Source organism: Myodes glareolus, chromosome 10 (assembly GCF_982192425.1).
Source record: "Myodes glareolus chromosome 10, mMyoGla1.1, whole genome shotgun sequence".
Lineage (NCBI taxonomy): Eukaryota > Metazoa > Chordata > Mammalia > Rodentia > Cricetidae > Myodes > Myodes glareolus.
This window is the reverse complement of record NC_142035.1, coordinates 76,546,607-76,574,544: the sequence shown is the minus strand read 5'-3', so window position 1 is coordinate 76,574,544 and position 27,938 is coordinate 76,546,607. Positions and strand designations below refer to the sequence as shown.

Sequence of the window (27,938 nt, the reverse complement as noted above, 5' to 3'; positions counted from 1 at the left end):
TTCTGTTTCCAGCCAGGTGCTGCCTGCCACACACCGCTACCCTCACCCTCACCAGAGATCGACAACGGAAGTGCTGCGGGACCGAACTGGCCGTGGTGTCCCGCAACTTCCCCGTGGGTCGCGGTGTACCAGCCTCTAGGCGCGGCCACGTTTCCCCGGGCTTCTCAAGGGTTAAGAGGAGAGCTTTGGGCTGACGTCGCTCTGGTTGAAGGTGGTTCCCCTCTCGCGGAGGGTGGAAGAGCCCTGCGGGCTGAAACCCGAGCTCCAGCTCAGCTGGGACTTGGGGAGGTCCCGGCAAGCACTGAGCCTGCTGCCCTGCTCTCGCCCAAGCGTCACTCCAGCTACTCAGGCACCACCGGCGGCGCAGCAGCAGGAATGATGGAGCTGGACCGCTGGGCGCAGTTGGGGCTCGCTTTCCTGCAGCTCCTTCTCATTTCATCCTTGCCAAGAGGTACTGTTAGTGACTGGGAGCCCTCCTGGGGGCTCATGAGGGGGCTGTACCAGGCTGGGAGCTGTTGGCAGTGATAATTTGGGGTGTTCGCTGGTGACTCTAATGCTCCTGCTGTCCTCCCTAAGAACTGGCTAATGTTTTATCCCTAATCGAGGAACTGTCCCGAAAGAAGAGAGCTCCTATGCAACCTCTCTGTCTGTCTGTCTGCCTATTTCCTTAAAGTACCACATTGCCCCCGGGAAGTCCATTATTTGTGAGTTTGTGGTTCTGATCTGCAAAATCAAAGTTTCCTGGGAGAGCAGGGATGGGGTGGGTATATCATTAACGAACCTTGCTTGGTAAAGTCTCAAGGTGGGAACTCTGCTTAGCAGATCTCCAGGATAGGAGCTGTGCTCACTCATTAAACACCCTACATCCTGGGAAGTATGAAGCAGAAGCTTGGAGAAAATGGGCAAGCTGTTTCCGGGGGTGCAGGGCTTGGTTTGAAAGAGTCCTGGCTCCTTTGTTACTCATATGTCTTATTTGTTGCCACAGTTCCCAGGAGATGGGCTTCTAGGGGCATAAGGGGCTGGGATCACAGGGTTTATGGCAGCCCTTGACAGATCACGCACCAGAAGTCAGAGAACGGCAGGTCTCAGAAGAGGGAAGCAGGGACTCTGTCTGCTTCTGTCTTGGGAGGCTGGAAGGCTGAGGTGTGAGGAGGTGAGGTTAGAGGGTAGAGGAAGCCTGAAGGCTGAGGTGTGAGGAGAGCTGAGACACCTGGCAGAAAGGTGGAGGCGCAAGGACACTTCCTTGCTAGTGGGTTGCTTGGAGGGCCGAAGTGTGGAGCTGGAGTAGTGAGGGGTCAGGAGGGTAAGAGCCCACCAGAGGAGCACAGCTGGGATTTGCCTAGGAGGGGAAACTTCCCTGGGGGGGGGGGCACCTGTGAGCCCTTTGGTAGTCTTTCTGTGTTGGCTGGCTCTACCCTGCGCTCCCCAAAAAGGGAGGGTACTCTGCTCCAGCAGGTGACTGGCAAGGTCCCGAGAGAAACACAGAAGTGGATGGTGCTGAATGCAGTGGCTGGCTGCAGAGAAAGAGAACACAGCCTTCAGAAGCTTCCCTTAGTGTCAACACAAAGCCCAGAAACACGAGACTTCCCTTGCCATGTTTGGTTAATAACTTCCATGTACAGGAGTCTGCCTGTGTTCAGCTAAATCTTCCTTAATGATTTATTGCCCAAATGGTGGGAGCTGTTTGTCTGGGTGTATATCTCAGTGACATGGAGTTCGCCTGAAGGTGGCTTGCTTGTCTCATCCAGATTTCACCTCACTAACATCTTGTGCAGCCGAGATACAGTTCTGAAGGAAGGAAGGAGCCCTGTAAGCAGGGCTCATAATGCCTAAACACTTGAGGATGCAGAATTAAGACCCACCCCCACTTCATTGCTGCCTTTCGAATGCAAATCTCTAGGGTGTGCTGGGTGGCCCAGACCCACTCCAGGGGGTTCTGCTTCCTCTAAGTTCCAGAGCTCAGTGCCCCAGACCCCTAGGGTGGCACTAACATTCCTCTGCTTAGTTCCTGTGCTGTGACAAGTGAGACAGCACCACCCTTTACAAGTTAGGAAACACAGCTCAAATTGCCCAGGGGCTGAAAAACTCATTTATTGTTGACCTAAGACTCTCTCCTACCTTCTACTATGGAAAAGTTCCGAGGAGGGTGTGAGGTGAACTGTCAGCCAAGCCGCTGGCTGAACCAAGCATCAGCTTCGTGTGTTTAGCAGGATTACCCGTTGTCTGGGTAAGGCGGAAGGCAGTGTGGAGAAGGGAAGCATTTCTTCCTGCAGGGAAGGAGTCTACTCCCTGGGCCCACCAAGGGAAGCTTGGAAGGACATTTCCTTTAATTGCTTTTCTAAAAAGAGTATCTGGTATGTAAACAACCCGTGGGTTGGTCCGGGAAGTTGTTGTTCACGGACATGTGATTCACATTGGAGGAGGAGAATCTAAACACGGGGCCAAGTGATAAACCTAACATTAAACAGAGTGTGAGGGGAAACCTAACTCCGCTGACTCCACCAGACAGCAGCAGCGGCGCTGCCAGCGGGGACTCTGCCTAAGAGGAAAACCTCATTGAAAATATGGGGCTCTCGGGAAATGGAATCTCAATACGGATCACTTCACAACTGTCGCTTCCAACAGACGTTAGCTTGTAGGGAGTGGACACAAATGTGAGTGGGGAAGATGATTGGAAGCATCAGTGAGCAGGAGCAGCCAGCTGAGAATGGGAATGTTGAGAGTAAGCAAGGGAGGAGCCGTCAGAAAAAATTTAGAGGTTCTTTATAGAGGATACGTTAGCACATTCCAAGGAGAACTATGGAAATTGGCCTCCTTGGCAGGGGTGGAGTTGTGTGAGGAGCATGAAGAGGGTGTTCCCCTAACATCTACTCTGAGACTGCCTGCCATCCCAACAGGGAAATAATTTCATGGGGGATGTACTTGCACCACAGGCCCCTGAGGCCCCTGAGCTGAATCTGACCCCAAAGCTTCCTCCCTGAGGGCACCATAAGGCACCATGCAAGCTTCCAAAGGAGGGAAACAACCTGTAGTCCCACCCACCTGTGATGCCTGTGAGCTACAACAACCAGCGCAGTGCAATAATCCTAAAGGTGCGGTAGTGGCACAGATACCTCGGTGGTAACCAACAGTTCTCTAACTATACTTAAGACCTGTTCAGCAAGAGGGAAAACAATGTGTGGTTGCATTTGAGTGTCATAGTTACTTTTCTATTGCTGTGATAAAGTACCATGAGCCAGGCAACTAATAGGAGAAACAGTTTAATTGGACTTATAGTTCCAGAGGGTTAGTGTTCATGGTGACAGAGGAAGAGCATCAAGCAGGTAGCTGGAGCAGTAACTGAGCGCTCACATCATGGACCACAAGCAGCAGGCAGAGAGGAAAGAACAGGAATGGTGTTAGTCTTTTGTAACCTCAAAGCCCTCTCCCAGAGACATACTTCCTCCAACAGCACTTCTACCAACTGGAGACCAACTATTCAAAGGAATGAGCCTCAGGGAGCCATTGTCATTTTCAAACCACCACAATGAAGCACAGCGAAAGTCATTAAGATGAAAGTTAGGGTGTCAATTGCCAGGGCCTGCAGGAAGTAATTGGAAGTTAGTGTTTAATGAATACTGAGCTGTGTCTTGATATGATGAAAAGGTTTGGCAATAAATGTTGGTCACTGTATGGCATCAACAAAGTGAATATTGATGCCAATGAACTATTGTATGTGTGTGTGTGTGTATGCGCGCGCAAGTGCAGCCAGTGTGTTATAAAGGTAATCATGTTGTATATATTCTCCTACAATAAAAAAAATCACTTTCAGAACAAGGCAAGTGGTTCATGCCTATAATCCTAGAACTGTAAGTTTGAGGCTAACCTAGGCTACATCATGAGACTCCCCTTCCCAAAAATAAATAAATAGATAAAAATATCTGAAGACACAAATTAGTGGAACCTTAGGTAAACTTTGGCCGCATAATTTTCAAAATCACATTACTTGTAACCTTTTATCTAGCCCATCTAATCTTGGTAAAGTTTAGGGCACACAAGACAGAGGAGGGAGCCCTTGCCATCCTTGTTCTCAGGGCCTTAGTGCTTGGCCTTGGGTAGCTGGGGTGCTGAGAGAGGCCACAGAGGAAAGGACTGCACACTGGTCACCCAGAGGCCGCGTGACCTGAAGTATCTAGTGAGACACAAGGGTTAGAAACATTTGACCCTGACTGTGTTGAGGGAGGCTGGCTCCTCTCCGCAGCTGGTACATCTTCTCATATCTGATACTGGCTACCAACACTTGAGTTTCTGAGAAAGACGCGGAAGGATGAACAAGTGTATAAAACTGCTACGGACTGACGATTGGCTAACAGAACTTTTTTTTTTTTTTTTGAGACAGGGTTTCTCTGTGTATCTCTGACTGACCTGGAACTCACTTCCAGGCTGGCCTCGAACTGACAGAGATCTTCCTGCCTCAGCCTCCCTGAGTGCTGGGATTAAAGGCATGTACCAACCACTGCCCTCTGGCTAACAGGACTTCTACAAGTTCCTGCTCTATATCTATATAACCCTCAGCCATGTTCCAACCCACAAGTCTCATAGGGCCTGGTCTTGCTTCTCTCTGTGACCTCCTTACCCCTTGGCACAGTATGAGCTCCCAGGAATACCCTTAAGCTTCCTGAGCTTTGTTGGAAACCGAGGGTGAGGCTGGGTCTATGCCTGGTCATAAACTGTGGGTGAAATACTTCGAAACTAGAATTTCAGAAGCGGAAGTCACAGAGCATGTAAGGCCCTTGTGAACACTCAGAGCCTTTTAATGTCACTGGCATAGAATGAGAATTTGATTCAATCTTGCCTGCATCTGGGTTACAACGGAGAGACAGGACTGGCAGAGGCATGGTGTCTGAGGGACCTATGACTAGCCTCAAGTTAGAAAATTATTTCCATCTGCCCAGTTAGGGACCAGAAAGTCCCGATATAAAAGAAAACGTCTCCACTGGCCTCCCTTAAGGTCAGCCCTAGACACTGCAACTGAGGTGAGCTGTGTGCTTGTTGGAGAAGGTGCCCTTTCCATGATAAATGAGGAAGGAGGTGATCTCGTCCTCCGTGTGGGGAAGGAACTGGCAGCCGCACTCCATGGCTATTTTAGAGTTACAAGCGCTCGGCCTCCTCTCTTCTTCTTACCTTTACAATGGAAGTGAAATGAAGTTCTTACATGTGTGTTTCAGTCCCCAAATTCCAGAATAAAGCCCTCAGAGGCCAATTAGAGCACCCAAAGCTTCTGGATCAGCAGAGGAAGTCCACCAGATTCTAAGCTGATCCCTGCTGAAATTGGTCAGCAATCGTAAGATCTGTTTATAACAAAGAAGAAGAAGTATTGTTTTTTAAGTACGACAAGCTAAATCTCATTATGTATAAACAGCAGCCTTCAAGGAAGGTAGAAAATTAAAGCTGGCTGGAAAGTTTCAGGCTCTGAAACATTTACCATCTCTGTTTACCACACTCCTGTCATTTTTCTGGGTTGCAATGACCTGTGAGTAGACTCAGCTCTTATAGGTTGAGAACTGAGTAAGAAGGGTTCCACATCAAATTCTTTAGTGTTGATGAACTATCAAAGGTGGAGGCAACTTTGAAGAGGCTTCTATCATATTATACCTTACCAAGTTTGGTTACCTAAACAACTGACTCTTTCTGATGACTACAGGGATATATATTTAATCCTTGCAATAAACATAGGAAAAAAACAGGATTGTGAGCCTCAGTTCACATGTGGAAGAACTCAGACAACGTTTCCACCAGGGGTGAAGGTTGAGCGCCTGTCCCGAGTGCAGACAGTCTGTCTACATGAAGTAGGGACTGTATTGTTGCAAACAGTACTGCAGTAAGCTCTAGGTCCAACAGGACGAAATGTCTGGCTATCCTGCGCCTGTTGCAAGTGCTCGGCCTGACCCAAATGAAAGCACGTGCTCTCCTCTGTGGAGGCAGGGATGGAGAACAGCAGAAAAATCAGCTTCAGTGAACCGTACGGATTCTGAGAGGAGTCATTCCACAGAGGAAACAACTGCTAAACAGACTCAAAACCCAACCAGGTTCAGGGATGGCGGTTCACAGTGTCCTGCAAGCCACTTTGATTAGACATGGGATGCAGGCATGGGAATTGTCCCTTGGTCAGATTTTGCAATCTGAATCATGTCTGTGTTTGCAGGATGGGGACTGAACATGAGACGAATTTCAGGTTTGTCCCTGACTCTATGTCTTCCTGTTTTCTTATGGATTTGTTCTGTCAGGTTCATCAGTTGAATGCTTGTAAGCCATGGGGTAGGGGGAGTCGGCCTGTAGGCTCCTTTTCCTTTCCCTTTTGGCATAACACAGTTGATGGATATTGCAGAAGATGGAGACTTGGTCCTTCACTATAAATAGCTGGATGCCTTTGAACCAAGTCATTTCAATCTGGAGAATGCAGTGCCTGACAGACACCATCATCCCGGGGTTTGTGCCACAGAGAGCAAAGGCCCCTATTTCTGTCACCCTGCAGGCTCCACACTTGGATAAACACTTTACTGCTTCAGGCTTGGCGTCTTCATCGCGGCGCTCACAGAGGCTCTGGCTGTCTCAGAGGGCCGAGTTAGTGGTCTGGCAGCGTGTCTACATAAGTAGATGTCTGGTCAGTTGGTTTTGTGATTGGAAAACCATGGCTACTGCTGTTGCCAAAATGGAGCAAGGAACATACTTAGCCAACTGTAGCTTACAGGGAAATTCAGTGATTTTCTTCATACCTTAATTTGGTTTTAAAAAAATACCAGCCTTTTTAATAAAAAAAAAAAAACCCTTGAGTGGAGAGGAGGTCTCAGTCCAATCTATGTCTATTGATTAAATTGTTTGAGACTATGAGGAGTAAATGCTAGTATTTTCAAACCCACTTTCCCTTCCTATTATTTCAGGAGATTTCACAAAAGACAACCAGTGAACTCCCTTGATCATATGATCCCTCTTCCAGAGTTACCAACAAAGATGGGAATGTCTTATGTGTCCTAAGACATGGCACGTGAGCTTGAATTATGGCTGGGAAATTCTCTCATATTTCCAACATACCTCTGTCTTGTCTGAATTTAAGCACAAGGAAAGATAGAATTGGGAGCAGAGTATCTTGTCTAGGACGCTTTGACCTGTCTTTCTGCCTCTAGGGGGTGTACTGCTCTCTTCCAAATGGTGCCCCAGCATCTCCTCTGGGTAAGCTTGGCTTCCTCGGCTCACGTGTCAACAGAAGAGTAAGTGTCTGAAGCCGTATAGAGATGTGACACAAGCGTTAATAGACAGAAATGCCCAGCTGGAGGGATATGATGGATCTCCAGACGCCACAATCAAGATGGAAATATCGGAGCTGGAGAAGAGTCTAGCATTTGTCTTTGTCACGAATAGCCTTCACTTCAGAGATTACGCCTGCCTCTTTTGTCCAAAGTCATGTATCTATCCAGCAATGTTTAACAAGCACCTATCAGGCACCAAGAATGTTTCTAGGTGCTGGGATATCATGATAAATAAGACAAAATCCTTTTCTTAACAACATTTGCAGCCGTTGAGGGAATTTGGGTTCATCCTTGCAACTCCCTCCCAATGTGAATTTCCCCAATTGCAAGTCTAGGTTGATGTTTAATAACAAAGGAGAGGATCTGGGCGGCTATGGTCATATAAGCCTGGGCATTGATAATATACAAAGTTCATTATAGGTTTGAAGGGCCCAACCGCAAGGAAAGCCATCACTAGTATATCACAAAGTTGTTTGGCCCTAGAGCCTTTCTTGGCACGCATCTTATACTGCTCGGTAGAACCAGTGTCTCATGGGGCACAGTTGTAAAATCTAGTCTCTCACTCACAACAAGTAAAACATTGAAGAGTAATTTTACCACTACAGAGGAAAGGGTAAAAAAGGGCCTTTAAAGTCCAAAAACGTGTGGGCTTCTCTTTTTCTGATTCTTTTCTTTTAATTGTGAGCAGAAGCCAACATTGTTGCTACTAGCACTTGCCAAGATACTGAGAAGATCCTACAGCGGGTGATGCATCCACGGTACTGGAAGAAAATTCTGGCTAGCGTTCAGCTGCGTGACTCACCGAGAAAATTCATTTCCTGCAGTCAGGTTGCAATGTGATTGGCTTGGGATCGTTGGGCATTCTGGGCTGTGAAGCTGACTGATGAGCACTCACAGTGATGTGATGGTTCTGAGGAGCGAGAGGACTTGTGACTTGGCTCCCCGACTAGATGCATCTCTCCTTCAAGTGCAGCAGGAATAATTAATTGAGCATCCTTTGAATTCTTAAGAGCACTGGTTCCAAGGCCTACGCCTCCCCTCCCCCTGACAAGATCCACTCATATCCCCCTTGTCCCCAGTCTAGTCTCGTGTTATTTCCCCAGTACTTCTGGAATAGTTCACACATACAATACCAGATTTGTACAGCTCGGAAGTAACGCGGCTGTTTGCAGTTGGGACATATTCCGTGGAGACAGCACATGCATTTCAGTTGTTCATTGAGCCTTGCTTTGCTATTTCTTTACAAAATATTGTTCTTGTTGTCATGCAACATGTTTTCTGTGTTGGCCTTCATACTGCCTGCCTCCTCTCTGCCCAAACTTGTTTCAGATGCAATAACAGTGGCCGTGGGTGAGGAACAAAAACAGCTGTTCCTATAAAAGGCATCTTGTCTAAGTGGACTTGGGAACACGAGATTGCAGAGATTCAGCTCCCACTCACCATGTATATGAGGCTCATCTTTGACGTGAATGTCTTGGTATGAGTATATTCACAATTATTTGTGCATGTACACAGAAAAACAAAAGCCTAGGTCTGAATGCTTATATATTCATGTATAGATGTTATAATAATGTCTACATGGGACCTAGTGTGTTATGATTTAAAACACAAGCTGGGATCAAATCTCAGACATGTCATATTTATCCCTACATTCCTCTTTACTTACTTTATCTCTCTTGGGTGATCACATCACCTTCCAATCTATAGACCAAGAATAATGATGGCTACTGTTCAGGTTTATTGAAAGTTTTAAATGGAACAATTTAATGTAGTTCACACATTGCCTGGAAGACGGGGAATATTCAGGAGATTAAAGCCTTCTACCCACTCCTTTCTTTTAGAAATAATCACGTCTGTGAAGCATTCTGACCATTCTCACTGCCCTCCTCCCCGACCCCTCATCCACCTCCCCACAGATCTTCCCCTCATACTCATGTCAATTCCTTTTGTTTTGTGATCCATTAAGGTTAGCCAAAGCCATCTGTGTGACACAGGTTTGAACGATCCATTGGAGTCTGCTCGATTCAGCAGAGGGTACACAAAAGACAGTGATTTTCCCTCTCCTGATTCTTCTAACAGCCAGTAGTCCTGGGAGCCCTCCTCTTCCTTAATTGATTGTTGGCTGGGCTGGTTTCCTGAGGACCCAGTGTCAGTAACCACAATTGTGTGAGTTAATGATAGCAATGACTGTGTTGAGCCTAGAGAATGGAGTTTCATGGCCCTTCAATCTATCCAGTCTTGCTTGTCTCGGTGGCAGAAATTTCACAGTGGAGAATGGAGAAGCAGCAGTAGCAGGCTTCTTCATCTGCAGTAGAAAGGGACTTACACGGTCTTCTTGAGGCTCCCTTTATCCACGATTAGTCCCATTCTGTTCATCTGTGCTCCTGTCAGAAAGGAAAATCCCTAAACATTCCACATATATTTGTCTTAGAAACATACTCTCTTCCTTTGCTTTTACCATCAATGCTTTCTCGAGCCTTAGGGGACATGCTTTCATATTCTGTGCCTTAAAGTCTGCTTATTTGAAAAGGGGCCCATGGCAGGAATTTACAGGGACTTAGAAGAAGTGATTCTGGGGCAGTTTTGTTGCAGCACAAACACTGAGGTTCCCTTAATAGTACGAAGATGAGATGTTGCCAGTGGCTATCCACTGTGGACTATGCAGACATCTCAGTGAGAAGTTCCCTTCATCTTGTTCTAGCTTACAGAGCTGGAGGAGGTTATTCTAGCAAGGGCTAGATTACCTGAGTTGCCATGAACATCAGAGGTCAACCTGTTGGGACTCAGCATTACAATTGTAAACTATCTGCACTTAATATCTATTATGAGTCATCTGCCTTTAATAGAAGGAGGATCTGACTTGCATTGGCATTGGTGGACATAATTATGAAAACAGTAACACTAACTTTATGAGTGCTTGGCAGTGATGTAGTGGGTCTAGGCATGTCCAACCATTTGACATTGAAATACAGAATTCACCTAAGAATGACTCTATAGAGTCACTAAAAAATAGCCCAAACATAGTGTTTTGAGTACTCTTGTGGTTTTGTGTTAGATTGCATTCATAGCTATCTTTTTGTAGACAGTGGATTGGACATACCTGATTGTAGTCTGTGGAAGACCAAGATACCCATGGTAACCTTCAGAAGACTGAAGTGTACGATTAGGAACAGGGAAGTGGTTTGTAGAATGCCTGGGTCTACAGAACTACAGATTGGATGCTAAAGGCATTTCTTAAATTTCATCATTTTTAACAAAGTCATTGGAATTCTTCGGCTGATACAATTTTTTATTGGATTCTATTGCCAACTGTTTTTACAATTTCTTTTTATTACTTTCAATTATGTGTAGGTGTCCGTGTCTGCATGTGTGTATGTGCACATGAGTGAAGATGCCCACAGACATGAGAGGTATCAGATCCCCTAGAGATGGAGCAACAGACCTTTGTTAATTGGGTGTTGGAAACCGTCCTTTGGAAGACCAGCAAGTGCTCCTAACCTCTGAGCCATCTCTCTAGCCTACAACATTTTTTCCTAGTGACCAATGTTAATTAAAAAAAAGAAGAAAATCTGTCCATCTTATATTCTCAAATTCAAAATAGCGCAGAACAGCTGTCCTTGAAGAACGTTTGCACCACAGTTGTTGAGGATAAAGACAATTGAGGAGTTTCTCCAAGACCCTAAGCTTTGGGTTTCCTTTGGCTATGTATGTGGAATTTCTATTTCTAAAGCAAGGAAGCAGGAGGTGATACATGCCTTTTCAAAAGCTACTCAAATGAGAAGCACTATAGTTTGAATATGTTCTTCAGTTTTATATGTAGGAAAGTTAATCCCCGAGTTCATATGTGAAGTAGAGGTAGGACTTTTGGAAGAAGCTTAGGTCTGTTCATGAATGGACTAGCCCTTGGGTTTTGGAGAAAGTAGCTTTGTTATATAAAAGTGAAACCTTGTTTGCACTGTCTAAGTTGACAAAACCCTCTACCTAATATTATGTAGAAAGAGGACCCTCACCAGAAGTTGAGAAAGTTCCAATAGTGTGGTTTCAGACTTCCCAGCATCCAGAACCAGGCTATACACTATAACAAACTATACTCTATAAATTATCCAGCCTTGTGAGTTTTGTTACAGTAGCAGCAACAACAAGAATAACCAACTTAGACAGGAGGCGTTAGAGGAAAGAGAATAAGGTCCAAAGGCAGGTGGGAAGAACCAAGAGTGGGTCAGAGAAACAGGAAGAAATTGCTTGAAATACGGGTATGTGTGAACCTGTGTAGGACACACCATTTCTCTCCCTCTTCATTCTCTGTGATTTAAGCAAAGATGTTATTTGAAAAAGAAAATTATACAGTGGATAATGGTGAAGACTGAAAATTGTGCAATTCTCCTTTCAAAGTCCTTCATGGTCATTGTCATCTTTGAGTGTAATAACATCTTTAACCCCATCTCTTTGGGACTTTGAGAAAAAGCTGGGGCAAGATGTCCTGTCTATCAGTACAAAAGAATGGGTTCTTTGGATGCAGGCTTGGAGTGTGGGATTCCTTTTAAGGATTTATTTCTTCACTAAGGAGTCAGGGACATCATCCTGGATCTTTAGACTAGTGGGAAGGGAGAACCATATAAGTCTAACTTTTCATGGACTGAAAGAAGGCTGGCTAAAGCAACACAATAATGATGTAATTCGAAAAGAAGTGTTTGTTTCGTTTGAAAAGCAGAAATCTAGATTCTGTCTCTAGTGGTGGTAACAAATGGGCCTGAATTGGGGTCCAGACATCCTGGTATATTCAGCACAGATGCTGGTGTAGATGAGAATGCTACCTTCTAACAGTCTACGGACAGAGTCTCAGCTCTGCCAAGTACCATGTATCTTTGGTCAAGATTCCTAACCTTTTGTTGCCTCTATTTCTTCAACTATAGAATGTGAGACCATCATGTCATTGAGAATTAATTAACACATGGAAACACAAGGAAACAGTCTACCCTTAGAACAAGCTCTAATAGTTGTTAAGTCTCTTGCGGCCCTTCAGAATCAGGAATAGTCTGTGAGCCAGACAGAAACAGGCCACCTGTATATGCACTCTGTCTCTGATATGTACTATTTTTGTGATGCTGGATGTCTTGACTATAGACTGTAAAATGGGGTGTTTCTTCTGAAGTTATTCATAATGTGTGACTGGTATGCCTGTTTCTATACATGTTTGCATGTGTATGGCTTCATATGTATCGGTATGTGTTCAAGTCAAAGGTTGATGTCAGGTGTCCTTGAACACCCTCCACTTTATTTACTAAGGTAGGCTTTCTTTTTGACCCTGGAGCTCATAGATTAGGCTAGTCTAGCTACTAGGGTGCCCTAGGGATCCACTGTCTCTGCTCTCCAAGTGCTAGGATTTCAGGTGGCTTCTATGCGGGGCCTGGGGGATCAGAACTCTGATCCTCACACTTGCATGTCAAGTATTTACTTTACTGATTCCTCTCCCCAGTCCTGCTCCTTTCTTTTTAAATGGTAAACTTAGAGGTTGAGACTCTGGAGAACTAATATACCACATTGGCAAGATAGAAGTGTTGGTCCCTGTAAGAGTTGGGTTCTGATCTGTCTATCTGTTGTTTTTTTTTTTCTTCAAAGATGTACAATATGAGGCATCTATTTGCTGTCTGTGTTCTTCCCTTTTAAATGAAGACAACAACACACACTTTGAATGGTGGCTGTGTGGACTGATGAGTTTCAAAGACTTGAGAGCCAGCCCTAGTGTGCGGCGGGATGTAAACGGGGACTGAGCAGCCCCGTGGTAAGAAAGTGAAGAGGAAGAGCAAGTAATGACTTTAATTCTTACTCTCCTTCCTTCCCAAACATACAGGAATTCAAATATCAGATTTCTAAAGAATTCATTCAACATCACGGCTTGCAAAGTGTGGTAATAAAGGACCTGACTTTGCAGTTGTCATTATCTTACTAACAAAAGGGGAACCGAAAGAAAGAAAGCCTGAATCACAGTTTGAGAGGCTAGGACCTCTGTTGTAACAAGTGATGTGGTTGTTCAATAGTTCAATAGGATGTGAAATAGATGGATTCCTGTTTCCATATAGAGTCCCCAGTCTTCAGATCGACCTTAGGGGCCATCATGCCCACGTATATCTTTAATAATGGTGAAAGCTTTGCACTTTAAGGTTCTGCTAAGAGAAAGGGATTCCTCCTCACCATCTGCCTCCATAAGTACTCACTGCTGAAGGAATTGTTTCTCCAGTTCATTGGCAATAGAAGGAGACCAGGGCCAGATAACCCTAAAGCAAACTGCCAGCACATTCCAGGACAGTGAAAGTGAGTGCAAAATAATGATGGTGACAATGATGACAGCAGCCAGCTGTCTTTCTTGTCTTACTTATTTGTTTCACCAACTGCATGGCAGCTGTGCTGATTGAGCAGCCTTGTGTTGATTGCCTTGGTATTCCCTCTGTAAGGCAGAACTAAGACGTTAAGCAACTCCTGATATTGGTTAACCTTGTTTTTATTTTTTTAAAATAAATGGGGCATAGAGAAGCCCTTACACATATAGAATAATTAATTATGCAGCAATTTAAAATAACCATTGAGATTTTCATGTCAAAATAAAAAGTTCAGGGTAGAAGTAAAAATGAAACTCTCTGAATGAAAGTAGGCCATCAATTTCGAGAGGTCAGAATACTGTACGGTTACGCCAACTTGTGGGTATTTATGTGTACTAAAAGTATGACGTGAAAGGTAGTCACCGAAATGTTGAGGCTATTTCTAAATATTTATTATGCTTTATCGATGATTTTCTTAACCTCTCAAGCTTTCACAAGGATATCCCCCTCTTTATTTTGTACTGAAACAGGTGTTATTTTGTGGGTGAATGAGGAAGAGATGTACGTAACAAGAAGAGAACTGGATATTAAAAATGGACTGGATGATAATTAGTGGACTGTAACAAATTATCACTCTGGAGAGGGACGCTGTCAGTAAGAGACGCCACGCAGGCATGGATGGCCAGTCTCTATAACTACCCCCTGAATCTTACTATGAACAGAAAATGGCATCTTAAAAAGGAATTTGGAATAAAAATTATCTTATCCAAAGAAAAAGCAAGTGATGAAAGTACATACAGAGAGCTCAGGAGCTGGGGAGATGATGCACTGTGGAGTGCTTGTTTGGCAAGCTGAATACACATGTAAAGTCAAGCAAGGCTATGCATGCCTGTAACCCCAACACTGAGGAGGGCAGAGACAATGGTCCCCTCCAGAGTTTTCTGGCCAGTTAGCCCATACAAAACGCTGAACTTCTGGTTTCGTGGCAGCTCCTTTCTCAAGGCAATAAGGTAGTCAGAGATAGATCAAGATACTTGTCTTTTTCCTCCGACTTCCCTGTGAGGGCCCATGGATCGTCACACCCACACAGTTATGTTAGGCACCACACATGCATACCTTTCTCTTACATAAATACACCTGAGGTTTGAGAAGATTAGTTTTAGCCATGAAACACAGAGAAAATAAAGTTGGTCCCATCCTAGGAGCTTGTTTCCACTAAGTAGCAAACTTGTTCACTTTCTTCTAACCCTGGAATTTCCTTTCTTTTTAGAATGAATTTCTTAGAAAAGATGCTTGGGTGTGTCTTAGTTAGGGTTTCCATTGCTGTGAAGACACACCATGACCATGGCAATGCTCTCTCCTCTCTCTCTCTCTCTTTCTCTCTCTCTCTCTCTCTCTCTCTCTCTCTCTCTCTCTCTCTCTCTCTCTCTCTCTGCAACTCTTATACATGAAAACATTTAATTGGGACTGGATTACAATTTCTAGAATTTAGTTCATTATCATCATGGCCAGAGTGTGGTGTGTGCCGTCAGACATGGTGCTGGAGAAGGAGCTGAGAGTTCTACATCTTGATCCGCAGAGAGCAGGAAGAGACAGACAAACAGACAAGCCGAGCTTAAGCTTCTGAGACCTGAAAGCCAGCCCTCTAGTGACACACTTCCTCCAACAAGGTCACACCTACTCCAACAGTGCCACACCTCCTAATAGTGCCACTTTCTATGGGAACCTTTTTTATTCAAACCATCACATCCTGTTCCCTGCCCCCATAGGCTTATAGCCATATCATAAATGCAAGATGCATTTGGTTCAGTTTCAAAAGTCCCATAGTCTATAACAGTTTCAAACTTGTTTAAAAATCCAGAGTCTCTTCTGAGAGTCATGGCCATCTCTTAACTGCAATCCCTGCAAAGTCAAAATGAAAAAGCAGATAACACCCTTTCAACATAATGGCACAGGATACACATTACTGTTCCAAAAGAGAGGCAAGGGAACTTAATGAGGAAATACTGGGCAAAGCAAGACCAAAGCCAGCTTGGCAAACTCCGGACCCTGCATCTCCGTATCTGGTATCAAAATGCTCCTCCCTTCTCCAACTCCTTTCAGCGTTATTCACTGTAGTACACTTCTTTGTCTTGGTCTGGTTCCATTCCCTATTCGTAAATATCCCACGACTCTGGCATTTCCAGCATCTTTGAATTTCCAACTCAATCCAGGCTTCACCTTCACAGCTTTACTCAATGGCCCCTATAGGCCTCCATGCAGGGACATCCCTGACATATACCTGGTCTCAGTGACTTCTTGTACCTGCAGAGGGAGAATCCATAACCCCTTTCTTCTGTTCTTGACTCTAAAGACAGAATCACGTGGCCAATGCTGCCAAGTCTCATCAGTCTTGAGACTAGAACATGACCCCCTTATCAGCGAATCAATCCCACACCAGTTATGTTTTAAGGGGTTATTTATTTTGGGAGGTAAAACTTACATACACCATAAACCGTCAGGAAGTGAGCCAAGTCGCAGGAGCCGGGAGCAGGAGCCAGGAGCAAGCACCGGAACCAAGAGCCGGAACCAAGAGGGCCTGATCCGGATCTGCTTCTCTTTTTAAAAGAGAAATATACCACGCCCCAGTGGGCTGGTATTTCAGCAGCTATTGGCTGACGGAGCGGAAGTCGCTCCCCGCTGCACTGTGGGCTCGTATTTCAGCGACTATTGGTTGAGGCAGCGGAAGTTACTCCCACAATACCCCCTCGTTCAAATACATTTTCACCAGCTTTCTGTTTTCACGGTTTCCTCCACTAACTAAGCTTGACTGTCCTGGAACTTGCTCTGTAGACCAGGCTGGCCTTGAACTCCCAAATCTACCCACCTCTGCCCTCTGAGTGCTGGAATTAAAGGCACACATGTACCACTATACCTGGCCCTTAGCTTTTCTTTAATTTTTTTTTTTTTTTACAAGTTGAAAGCTTAGTTGGGTGGGATCTTGCCTTGAGCTCACCACTGCCTTTATTCCATTTAACAGCAAGCTTTTTAAAAATCTGTTTATCTCTTTGAAGACAAGACTTAGCTCAGTTCCACTTCCTTGTTGCCCCTGTCCCTCAAGCCGCGTAGTTTTCCTTGTTCAGTTACTGATTTTTGTTATATAGCTGCATAAACGTGAACAGTAATAACTACATGCTAGAGTCATTATTACGTTGTTTTGAGATTTCCTCTGCCAAAGCAATTAATCCAAAACTATTCAATTTAGCCTCAGACAGACACTTCAGACAAGGGCAAAAAATAACTACATTCTTTGCCAAAATATCACAAGAATGGTCTCTACACCACATATTAATAGTCTTCTCCTCTGAAATCTCTTGAGCCAGGTTCCCACAATTAAAGTCACCCTCAGTACCACTGTCTTCCTTGATCCTACTAGTATGGCCCATTAAACATCACTTAAAGTGTCCAAAGTCCAGGCAAAGACATGGCCTATCACAACATACCCCAGTCCCTGGTACCAATTTCTCTTAGGGTTTCTATTGCGGCAAAGAAACACCACGACCAAAAAGCAAGTTGGGGAGGAAAGGTTTATTCAGCTTACACTTCCACATTGCTGCTCATTATCAAAGGAAGTCAGGACAGGACCTCAAGCAGGACAGTAACCTGGAGGCAGGAGCCGATACAAATGCCATGGAGGGATGCTGCCTACTTATTCAAACCACAACATGCTTCTCTGTGCTTCCATTAATAAGGTAACTAAGGTCCCCCCATAGCCTATCCTCCCTGGTAAAATGAAGGCTAGAGCAAATGGTTCTGACTTAAAAGAAAGTACACTATGACCCTCCCTGGCTCACTTTGAAGAAGACTACATAAAGAATATAGAAGTGCCTTCAAAGCGAGGGAAATGCTAATACACCTCAGTGTGGTAGTTTGAATGTAATTGATCCCCATAAGCCCACAGGGAGTGGCACTATTAGGAGGTGTGGCCTTGTCAGAGGAGGTGTGGCCTTGTTAGAGGAGGTGTGTCACTGTGGGGGTGGGATTTGAGGTTTCCTAGGTTTCAGGAAACTGCCCAGTGTCTCAGTTCGACTTCCTGATGCCTGCAAGATGTGGGACTGAATCTCAGCTACTTCTCCAGCACCAAGTCTGCCTGCACACCGCCATGCTTCCTGCCACAATGAAAATAGAGTGAATCTCTGAAACTGTAATCGAGCCATCCCAATTAAATGCTTTATTTATAAGTGTTGCCTTGGTCATAGTGTCTCTTCACAGGAACAGAAACCCTAAGACACTCAGCATACATAGAGAAAACAGACGAAATGCCTACTGCTGCTGTTGTTTCTGTCAGTCTTAGGCCCTGAAACTGGACCTCAGTTCTATCCTGAAACTCCTTGAATTTGTATAGCTGAAGTCAAGTCCTCACTCAGTGTGCTCTTCCCACAAACGTAGTTCCAACAAATGGAGAAGACTTCCAAGGCACTGCTCTTGGCTGCTGATTATAGACACCTCAAATCTCCTTAGCAGGTTAGCTCAAGCTATCCTACGGTATTTCATGTGTCTATTTTTAAAATGTATTTTGTTTTCAGGTGTGAGTGTGTGCATCTGCATGGGGACATGTGCACATGTGTAGAAGCTGGGAGAAGTATTGCATCTCCTGAAGCTAGAGTTACAGGAGGTTGTGAGTCCCTCATTGTGGGTGATGGGAATTTAACTCATGTTCTATGCAAGAGCAGCAGGTGATCTTAACTGATGGACTACATCTCCAGTCTCTATCTGGTGCAGGACAATGGTCTATATTCTGTATGTTTTAAATAAATGCTGATTGACCAGTAGCCAGGCAGAAGGAAGTATAGGCAGGACAACCAGACAGGAAAGAAGTAGAGGCGGGTCAAAGAGGACAGGAGAATTCTGGGAAGAGGGAAGTTCTCTCTGCAGTCCTGTCCAGACACGGAAGAAGGAAGATGTGACCTGCCCTGCCAAAAAAGGTAATGAGCTATGTAGCTAACATATACTAGAATAATGGGCAAATATAAGTTTTAAGAGTTAATAAGAAGCCTGAGCAAATGGGCCAATCAGTTTATAACTTATGTAGACCTCTGTGTGATTTTCTTTGGGGTTAAACGGCTGTGGTACCTGGTGGAAGGACAGAAACCAGGCGGGACAGGAAACCCCATCAACACCTCTCTGTTTGCTTACTACAAGTCCATTTCAGAGGCCACATTGCTGAATCTTTCAAGCTGACAGAATAAGAAGGACCATGGACTTAGACCGTGAGAAAAAGAGCTTTGTATGACCCTTTGAAACAATGACCTCTTCCTGTCTTCCTGGAATGGTCTCATCTTTACAAATAGATCAGTTTCTTTCTATGACTTTATTTAAATGACCCCAGCCCATTTTATTTAAAGATCTTTTCTTGACTAATTACTTTCATAAGTCTCTCCTATCACAGTTTATGATCCCATGGGCTCATCTGATCCTCTATCCCTCTACCAAACTGTGATTTCCTTGAGGTCAGAAATGGTATGCTTGCTCTCTGTTTATTCAATAGTCATCCTTCCTAAGACATACCTGATACTCAATAGTTGCTTGTGGAATGAGAGAGCTAATTCATCAGTTCACCCAAGGTCTTGGTGCTCAGCCTAGGAGGGAAATGAGGCATAGAGTGGCCATGTGACTTGCTGTGGCTTAGCCTGTCTGAGTGGACCCTGTGTGTTAATCCCCTATTGATTTTCCAGTCTATAACTACAGACTTAATGACTTTGAATAGCCCACACTGATCACCTTCTACTTTGGAAGTCAGCTAAATCTGAAATGAATCATCCAGGCAAAACCGAACTGTTCAAACCTTCGCTTTCTCCTTTCTAGTTTCCAGAACTCCTTCTCACTCCCCACCTGACCCCCTCCTCCTCTGTTGTCAAAGTCCTTTTCTCCTCAAACTCTACTCGTACCTGCACACCTCCTTTTCTGACTCTCACCCTCTTACTTCCTTCTTACACCCTCCTGTGGTTTCACTGGTCCCATCTGGGCTATCTAGCACCCTTCTCTCATCCCAGGACACCTTAATCAGTTGCATCTGCCAAATCCTTTCCACCAGGTTCCCCTGAGGTCATTATCTGGGGCTGAAACGGCTCTATTAATAGAATAGGCTAGCAGGGCAGAGCTGGGCTTGCTCACTGAAGTAGAGACATGCTAGTGAAATTACTTCAGGGAATTAATTCTTGGATAAAATGGAGGCACCCAGACTGGAAGTGAACCAATCTGCTGCTTGGCGAACAGGATGTGGCCAAGCAGAACAAACCTCATTTGGCCTTCCACGTCAGAATACGAAGTCTTAGAGGTAATTCCTAAAATTTGCAAATGAGTCTCTGCTGCAGCCAGCGCAGCCTGGATGGCCAAGACTGGCGGCGGGTGGGGGTGTGGGGATGTGTGGGGGAGTGGGGTCCCGGGATTGAGACACGGAGGCTTCTTTTCAGGTGGAAGAACAACAAGTTTTATTTGCCCAGCAATCTTTTATACCTTTACTCCTTCTGTGGAGACCCACTGGCCAGAAAGAACACAAACATCCTTGTCAATTACAGACCACAAGGAAGTTCCCTTGCCGGTCAGGGGGAGTGAGGGCAGCTAGATCACAAGTCTCAACTGTGCGGTGAGCTGCCACAAGAAGTTTCCAGGATCTAGAAATTTTAGGAAACCTGGGAGGCGATGGTGCTCCAGGGTGGAGGGATGGGGAGGGTTAAGACGAGCCCACACCTTGCTATTTACTGTTCAGAAAGGGCAGAAAACATGGGGACAGGGGCTGGATTGGAGGAAGACAGACCCATAGTGGAGAAAACCTGGGCTTGCTGTTCTAGACACTCCCTCCAGGGGAAGAACAAGTTCCCGTTTTGATATCATCCAATGGGCAAAGCTGACTCCTGACTCAGAGGTCCAAGATGGATCCTATGGATTTAACTGGTAACGGGAAGCTAGCTCTAGGGTTTGATGAGCTCTGATCAATGCTCGCTTTCTCTGCACTTTCTGGCACAGCCTTCCTGGCAGCTGTAACTGAGTTAGTTGCATTTGGGTCATGCAAAAGGAACAGGAGATAATGCAAAGGAGTTGCATTGTGGGAGTCACCCCACAATGGTATCCAAGAAGTTTGGTTCCAGCTCCCCTGTGGTTATGCAAAGTCCATGTATGCTCAAGTATCTCAGGTAAAATCAGTCTTTGTGTAACACCTGGCACATTCTCCTGTATGCTCAGAAGCATTCATTCCTAGCTTATCAGAGTTACAGAGTACCACGGTAGAAATAGCTGACATATTCTTTAAATAATGATTTTATTCTTTGTATGATATTCACCCCCCCTTTGTTTTTAATAGGAAAATCACTTGAAAAGACAAAAGACTAACCCTGCCAGGCAGCCTGTCCGCTGTTGTTGGCTGCATCAAACTCTAACATTCCGGATCTGAGTTTCGGAGTTCGAGTTCATTTATCAAAAAGGAATTTTAAAAAAGTTAAAATGGCACTGGCAATGGAACACAACAAAACTTATTTTCAAGAAGTCTCTACGCATGTTTAATATAGGGAAATTTGTTCTTACAAAATTTGACTAGAAGCTGTTTGAATCTGGGGGTGCCAAGCCCATAGGTGAGGAAGGCTGGCTGTGGGGGTGCCGTGCCCGTAGGTGAGGAGGGCTGGCGGTGGGGGTGCCAAGCCCATAGGTGAGGAGGGCTGGCGGTGGGGGTGCCGTGCCCGTAGGTGAGGAGGGCTGGCGGTGGGGGTGCCGTGCCCGTAGGTGAGGAGGGCTGGCTGTAGTAGAAACAGAAAGAATAAAAGCAGAGCTGTGTGCTGAAGCGATGCAGTGTGTGGTGGAGACACCGTAGTGGGATGTGTGTGGCATGTGTTTCTGAGGAGAAGGCCAGAGAGGCCTCCCAAACAGGGGCGATGCAGAGCTGGATAAAGGCCATGGGAAAAGTCCAGAGGAAGGTCCTGCGGTGGGCAAGAGCTCGGGGAGGAGCGTTCAGAGCAACTGAGAAAAGATGAGAAACAGTGGTCGCAGACAGACAGCAGGGTAAGGCAAGGAGAGGGGCCAGGAACCGGGCTCTTCACAGCTCTGTGGACACAGCAGAGTTTTGTGTTGTCTTCTTGACCATTATTTGTGTTTCCTTTTTCTTTTCCTTTCTTTCTCTCTCTCTTTTCCTTCCTTCCTTCCTTTTTTTTCTCTTTTTTTAAACCATACGATTGAAATAGATTCTTTTCTCATACAATATATCCTGACTACAGTTTCCCCTCCCTCTACTCCTTCCAGTTCCTCTCACTTTCCCTCCCTTCTAGATCCATTCCCTTTCTGTTTCTCATTTTAAAAGAATAGGCCCAAGAGATAACAACCAGACAGGTTAAAATAAAGTGGTATAAGATTGAACAAAACCATCATAGTAAAGCTGGAAAAGGCAACAGAACAGGAGGAAAAGAATCCCAAGAGCAGGCAGAAGAGTCGGAGACACACTCGTTCTCACACTCAGAAGTCCCATAAAGATCTGAGCTGAGAGCCGCGATACATACGCAGAGGACCTGGTGCAGACCCATGTGGGCCCTGTGCTTGCTGCTTCATCCCCTGTGAGTTCATAGCAGCCTCTCATAGTTAATACAGAGCCCTTGTTCTCCTGGAGTCCTCCGTCCCCTCTGGCCTTGCACTCTTTCTGCCTCCTCGGGTTCCCTGAGCGTGGAGGAGAGCGATCTGACGGAGTCGCCCTGTTGAGAGCTGCGTGTCTCAAGGACTCGCTCTCTCTGTGTAATACGTGGCTGTGGGTCTCCGCATCTGCTCCCTTCTGCTGTAGGAGGAAGCCACTCTGAGGATGATTGGATAAGGCTCTATCTGTGAGTGCAGCAAACTATCATTAGGAGTTAATACTTTTTTTTTAAAGATTAGTAGTATTTGACTTTACATTAGGTCACTGGGCTATCTCGTCTCCCGTTCTTGGTCACCCAAGCAGTGTTGGGTATGGGTTCAGTCTTGTGGAGGGGCCTCGCGTCTAATCAGACACTGGTGGACTACTCTACAGGTTCTGTGCCACCACTGTCCTAGCCTATTTTGCAGGCAGAATAGATTGTAGGTCAAAGGTTTTGTAGCTGGATCGGTGTTTATGTTTCTCTCTTGGTAGCCTGTAGAGCGCCTTTCTGAACCATAGACATTAGAATGTAGGGGTGAAGGCTCCATTTAGGCACCAGTTTTACTTCTCCATGTTCTATGAATTGTGTTTGTCCTCAGCAATGGGGCTCTGCTGGCAGTTTTTTGAAGAAACTATTGTTTGAGCAACAGCCTCGATTATTTGGGGGATTTCCATAGGATCCCCTTGGCTGACAATTCAACCAGCTGCCACCCAGTCATGATACTAGAAGCCTTATTTGGTGATATGAGACGGCCAGCTGTGACTCCATAACCTCCATTATTAGGAGACCTCATTAGGATCGCCTTCATATATATTAGGCAGTTTCCACTGCACTAGGTTTCTGTATCATCCCTCAAATGGCTCTCCCCGAATTCCTTCCCTCAACCCTAACTCCCCTCCCCGTCCTCACCTTATCTTCCTGTTCTCATCCCCACCTCCCCCCACTTCACCCTCAATATCTATTTTATTTCACTCTCCCAAGGAGATCCACGTGCCCTCCCTGTACCTTTTTTTATACATAATGTCTCTAGGTCTATGGCCAGGGTAGGCTGATTATCATTTGTTTAATGGTTAATGCCCACATACAAGTGAATAATAGCATATTTCTGGGTCTGGGTTGCCTCTCTCAGGGCTGTTTTTTTTTCCTAGTTCCATCCATTTGCCTGAAAATTTCACAATGTCATTTTCTAAGCATCTGAGTGATACTGTGTTGTGTCCATATACCTTTCTTCGTCCATTCTTTTGTTGAGGAACATTTCGTTTGTTTCTGCTATTGTGAATACAGCAGCAAGGAAGAGCAATGACTGAACAAGTGTCCTGGTGGTGAGATGAAATGTCCTTTGGGTATGTGCCCGAGAGTGGTACAGCTGAGTCTTGAGGTAGATCGATTCCCAACTTTCTGAGGAGCTGTCATATTGATTTCCATAGTGGTTGTACAAGTTTGCACTCCCACTGGCTACAGATGAGTTGTTTATCTTATTTCACATCCTTGCCAGCACCGGCTGTCACTTGTGTTACCGATCTTAGCCATTCTAACAGGTGTAAGATAAAATTTCAAAGTAGTTTTAATTTGAATTTCCCCAATGGCTAAGAATGTTGAACATTTCTTTAAGTATTTCTCAGGCATTTGAGATTCCTTGTTGAAAATTCTCTGTTTAGATCTGTATCCCATTTTTAATTTTTAATTGGATTAAAAATTGGATATTTTTAAATTAATTTTAATTAAAAATTAAAATATTTTTTAATTGGATTATTTGATTTTTTAAAAATATCTAGTTTCTTGAGTTCCTTATACATTTTGGATTGTAGTCCTCTATTGGATTTGGAGTTGGTAGAAATCTCTTCCCACTTTGTAGGCTATTGCTTTGTTTGAATGATGGTGTCCTTTGCTGTACTGAAACTCTCCAGTTTCATGAGGTCCCATTTATGAGTTGTTGATCTCAGTGCCTGTGCTATCAGTGTTCTGCTCAAGAGGTTGTCTCTTATGTCGGGGAATTCAAGGATATTCCCTACTTTCTCGTTTATTAAACTCGGTGTATCTGGTTTTATTTTGAGGTCTTTGGTCCACTTGGACATGAGTTTTGTGCAAGGTGATAAATATGGATCTATTTGCATTGTCATATATTCTTTGACATGCAGATATCCAGTTTGACCAGGACCATTGTTGAAGATGCTGTCTGTTTTCAGGGTGTATTTCTCACTTCTTTGTCAAAAATGTATTTCGATTAATGTCTGGGTCTTCAATTTGAGTTTGTTGTTCAATATGTCTGCTTTTATGCTAGTACCATGTGGTTTTTATTACCATAGCTCTACAGTACAACCTGAAATCAGGGATGGTGATGCCTCCAGCAGGTCTTTTATTGTTCAGGATTGTTTTAGTTGTCCTGAAACTTTGTTTTTCCATATGAAGTTGAAAATTGTCCTTCTAAGATTTGTAAAGAACAGTGTTGACATTTTGGTGAAGATTGCATTGAATCTGTAGATTGATTTAGGTGGGATGTCTTTTATTTTTATTTTTTTTACTACATTAATCCTACTGTTCCATGAGCATGGGTAATCTCTCTATCTTCTGGCATCTTCAATTTCTTTCTTTAAAGACTTGAAGTTTTTATAATTCAAGTCTTTCACTTGGTTAGAGTTACCCCAAGATATTTTATAATATTTGAGGCTATTAAAAAAGATGTTGTTTCCTTGATTTCTTTCTCAGTCCATTTGTCAGTTGTATTTAGGTTTAGGAGGGCTATTGATTTTTTAAAGTCAATGTTATATCCAGCCTCTTTGTTGAAAGGGTTTGTTAGCTGTAGAAGTTCCCTGGTGAAATTTTTTGATCATTTATGTATATTATCATGTGAAAATAAAGATATTTTGACTTCTTCCTTTCCAGTTTGTATACCCTTGATCTCCTTCAGTTGACTTAATGCTGTAGCTATAGAGCTACTGTATTGAGTAGGTATAGAGAGAATAGTCAACCTTGCTTTGTTCCTGATTGTAGTAGAATTGCTTTGAGATTCTTTTTTTTAATATTTATTTATTTATTATGTATACAATATTCTTGTCTGTGTGTCTGCTTGCAGGCCAGAAGAGGGCATCAGATCTCATATCAGATGGTTGTGAGCCACCATGTGGTTGCTGGGAAACTCAGGACTTTTGGAAGAGCAGGAAATGCTCTTAACCGCTGAGCCATCTCTCCAGCCTCTTGCTTTGAGATTCTTTCCATTTAATTTGATATTGGCTATAGGCTTGCTATAAATTTCCTTTAATATGTTTAAGTGTGTCTCTTGTATCCTTAAACTCTTCAGGACTTTTATCATGAATGGGTATTTGATTTTGTCAAAGGACCTTTCTTCATCTAGTGAGATGATCATGTGGGATTTTTCTTTCTGTTTGTTTATAAGGTGGATTACATTTACTGGTTTTCATATATTGAACCATCCCTCCATCTCTGGGTTGAAGACTACTTGTCATGGTGTTTTTGTATTCAATTTGCAAGTATTTTATAGAGTATTTTTATATCTATGCTCATAAGAGAAATTGATCTGTAATTCTATTTTTTTGTTGGGTCTTTATGTGGTTTGGATATCAGGGTAATTGTGGCCTCATAAAATGAATTTGACAATATTCTTTTTGTTTCTATTGTGTGGAATAATTTGAGGAGTATTGGTGGCAACTCTTCTTTGAAAGTTTTGTAGAATTCTATGCTAAAACTATCTGGCCCTAGTTTTCTTTGTTGGGGGTGGTTCTGAGAGAGGGTTTCTCTGTAAAGAAGTTCTGGCTTGTCCTGGAACTCATGCTATGGACCAGGCTGGCCTTGAATTCACAGAGATCTGCCTGCCTCTGAGTGCTGGCATTACAGGCATGCACCACCACTGCCCTCTGGTTGGGAGATTTTTAATGACTGCTTCTACTTCACTAGGAGTTATATAGGTCTATTTTAAATTGCTTACCTGATCTCGATTTAACTTTGGTAAGTGGTAAATATCAAGAAAATTATTTATCTCTTAGATTTTCCAACTTTGTGGAGTCCAGGTTTTTAAAGTAATCCTTACGAGTCTCTGGATTTCCTCAGTGCCTGTTATTATGTTCCCCTTTTTACTTCTGATTTTGTTCATTTGGATATTCTCTCTGTGCCTTCCAGTTAGTTTGGATAAGAGTTTGTCTATCTTGTTGGTTTTCTCAAAGAACTAACTCTTTGTTTCATCGATTCTTTGTATTATTCTCTTTGTTTCTATTTATTGATTTCAGCCCTCAGTTTGGTTATTTTTTACAGTCTTCTCCTCTTGGGTGTGCTTCCTTGTTTTTCTTCTAGAGATTTTAGGTGTGCTGTTAGGATGTTAGTGACCCTTGAACGCATTGGCACGGGAGACCATTTCCTAAATATAACCCCAGCAGCACAGACACTGAGAGAAACAATTAATAAATGGGACCTCCTGAAACTGAGAAGCTTCTGTAAAACGAAGGACACGATCAACAAGACAAAATGTCAGCCTACAGAAAGGAAAAAGATCATCACCCACTCCACATTGGACAGAGGTCTGATCTCCAAAATATACAAAGAACTCAAGAAACTGGTCATCAAAAGAACACATAATCCAATTAAAAAATGGGGGTACAGACCTAAACAGAGAACTCTCAATGAAGGAATCTAAAATGGCTGAAAGATATTTAAGGAAATGCTCAATATCCCTAGCCATCAGAGAAATGCAAATCAGAAACAATTCTAAGATTGCATCTTCCACATCAAAAACACTGATGACAACTTATGCTGGAGAGGTTATGGGGTAAAGGGAACACTCCTGCATTGCTGGTGGGAGTGCAAACTGGTACAGCTGCTTTGGATATTGGTATGGCGATTTCTTAGAAAAGTAGGGAACAACCTACCTCAAGACCCAGGAATACTACTTTGGGGTATATACCCAAAGGATGCTCAATTGTATCATAAGGACATGTGCTCAACTATGTTCATATCAGCATTGTTTGCCATAGCCAGACCCTGGAAACAACCTAAATGTCTCTCGACTGAAGAATGGATAAGGAAAATGTGGTACATTTACACAATGGAGTACTACACAGCAGAAAAAAATAACATCTTGAAATTTGCAGGCAAATGGATGTATCTAGAAAACATTATATTGAGTGAGGTAACCCAGATCCAGAAAGACAATTATCACATGTATTCACTCATAAGTGGCTTTTAGACATAAAGCAGAGAAAAACTGCCTATATATCACAACCCCAGAGAACCTAGACAACAAAGAGGATCCTAAGAGAGATATACATGGATTTAATGGACATGGGGAGTAGAAAAAGACAAGATCTCCTGAGTAAATTGGGAGCAAGGGGAACATGGGAGAGGGCAGAAGGGGGGAGAAAAGGAAGGGAGGGGAGCAGAGAAAAAGATATAATTCAGTAAAAACAATTAAAAATGACAAGAGATATTCATGAGCTCTCTCTAATGTAAGTGCTTAGTGCTATGAACTTCTCTCTTATCACCATTTTGAATGTATTTTAGCTAGAAAAATATTTTTATATTTAGGTAATTTTTATGTTTGTACATTGATAAAATGGTGGCCAGTTTTCATGTTCCTAAGCAAAAGAGGATAGGACTCAGTGAGTCTCAGAGTGGTGCTAATTCGCTGAAACTTGCTCTGAGTGCATTTCCCACTCTGTGGCTTAGAGTCAAATTTATGGTTTAACATTTTTGTAATG

The 27,938-nt window shown here is 43.8% G+C and overlaps 1 protein-coding gene across 1 annotated transcript in view; it reads left to right on the top strand.

Annotated features, from left to right (window-relative positions):
• The first annotated feature begins 206 nt into the window (after nt 1-206).
• Nucleotides 207-27,938, top strand: part of Pamr1 (peptidase domain containing associated with muscle regeneration 1) — a 93,361-nt gene continuing 65,629 nt past the window's right edge. Inside the window, exon 1 of the mRNA XM_048443617.3 lies at nt 207-451. Within this exon, the coding sequence (XP_048299574.2) occupies nt 376-451 (76 nt within the window). The 5' untranslated portion in view covers nt 207-375. The remainder of the gene's footprint in view (nt 452-27,938) is intronic.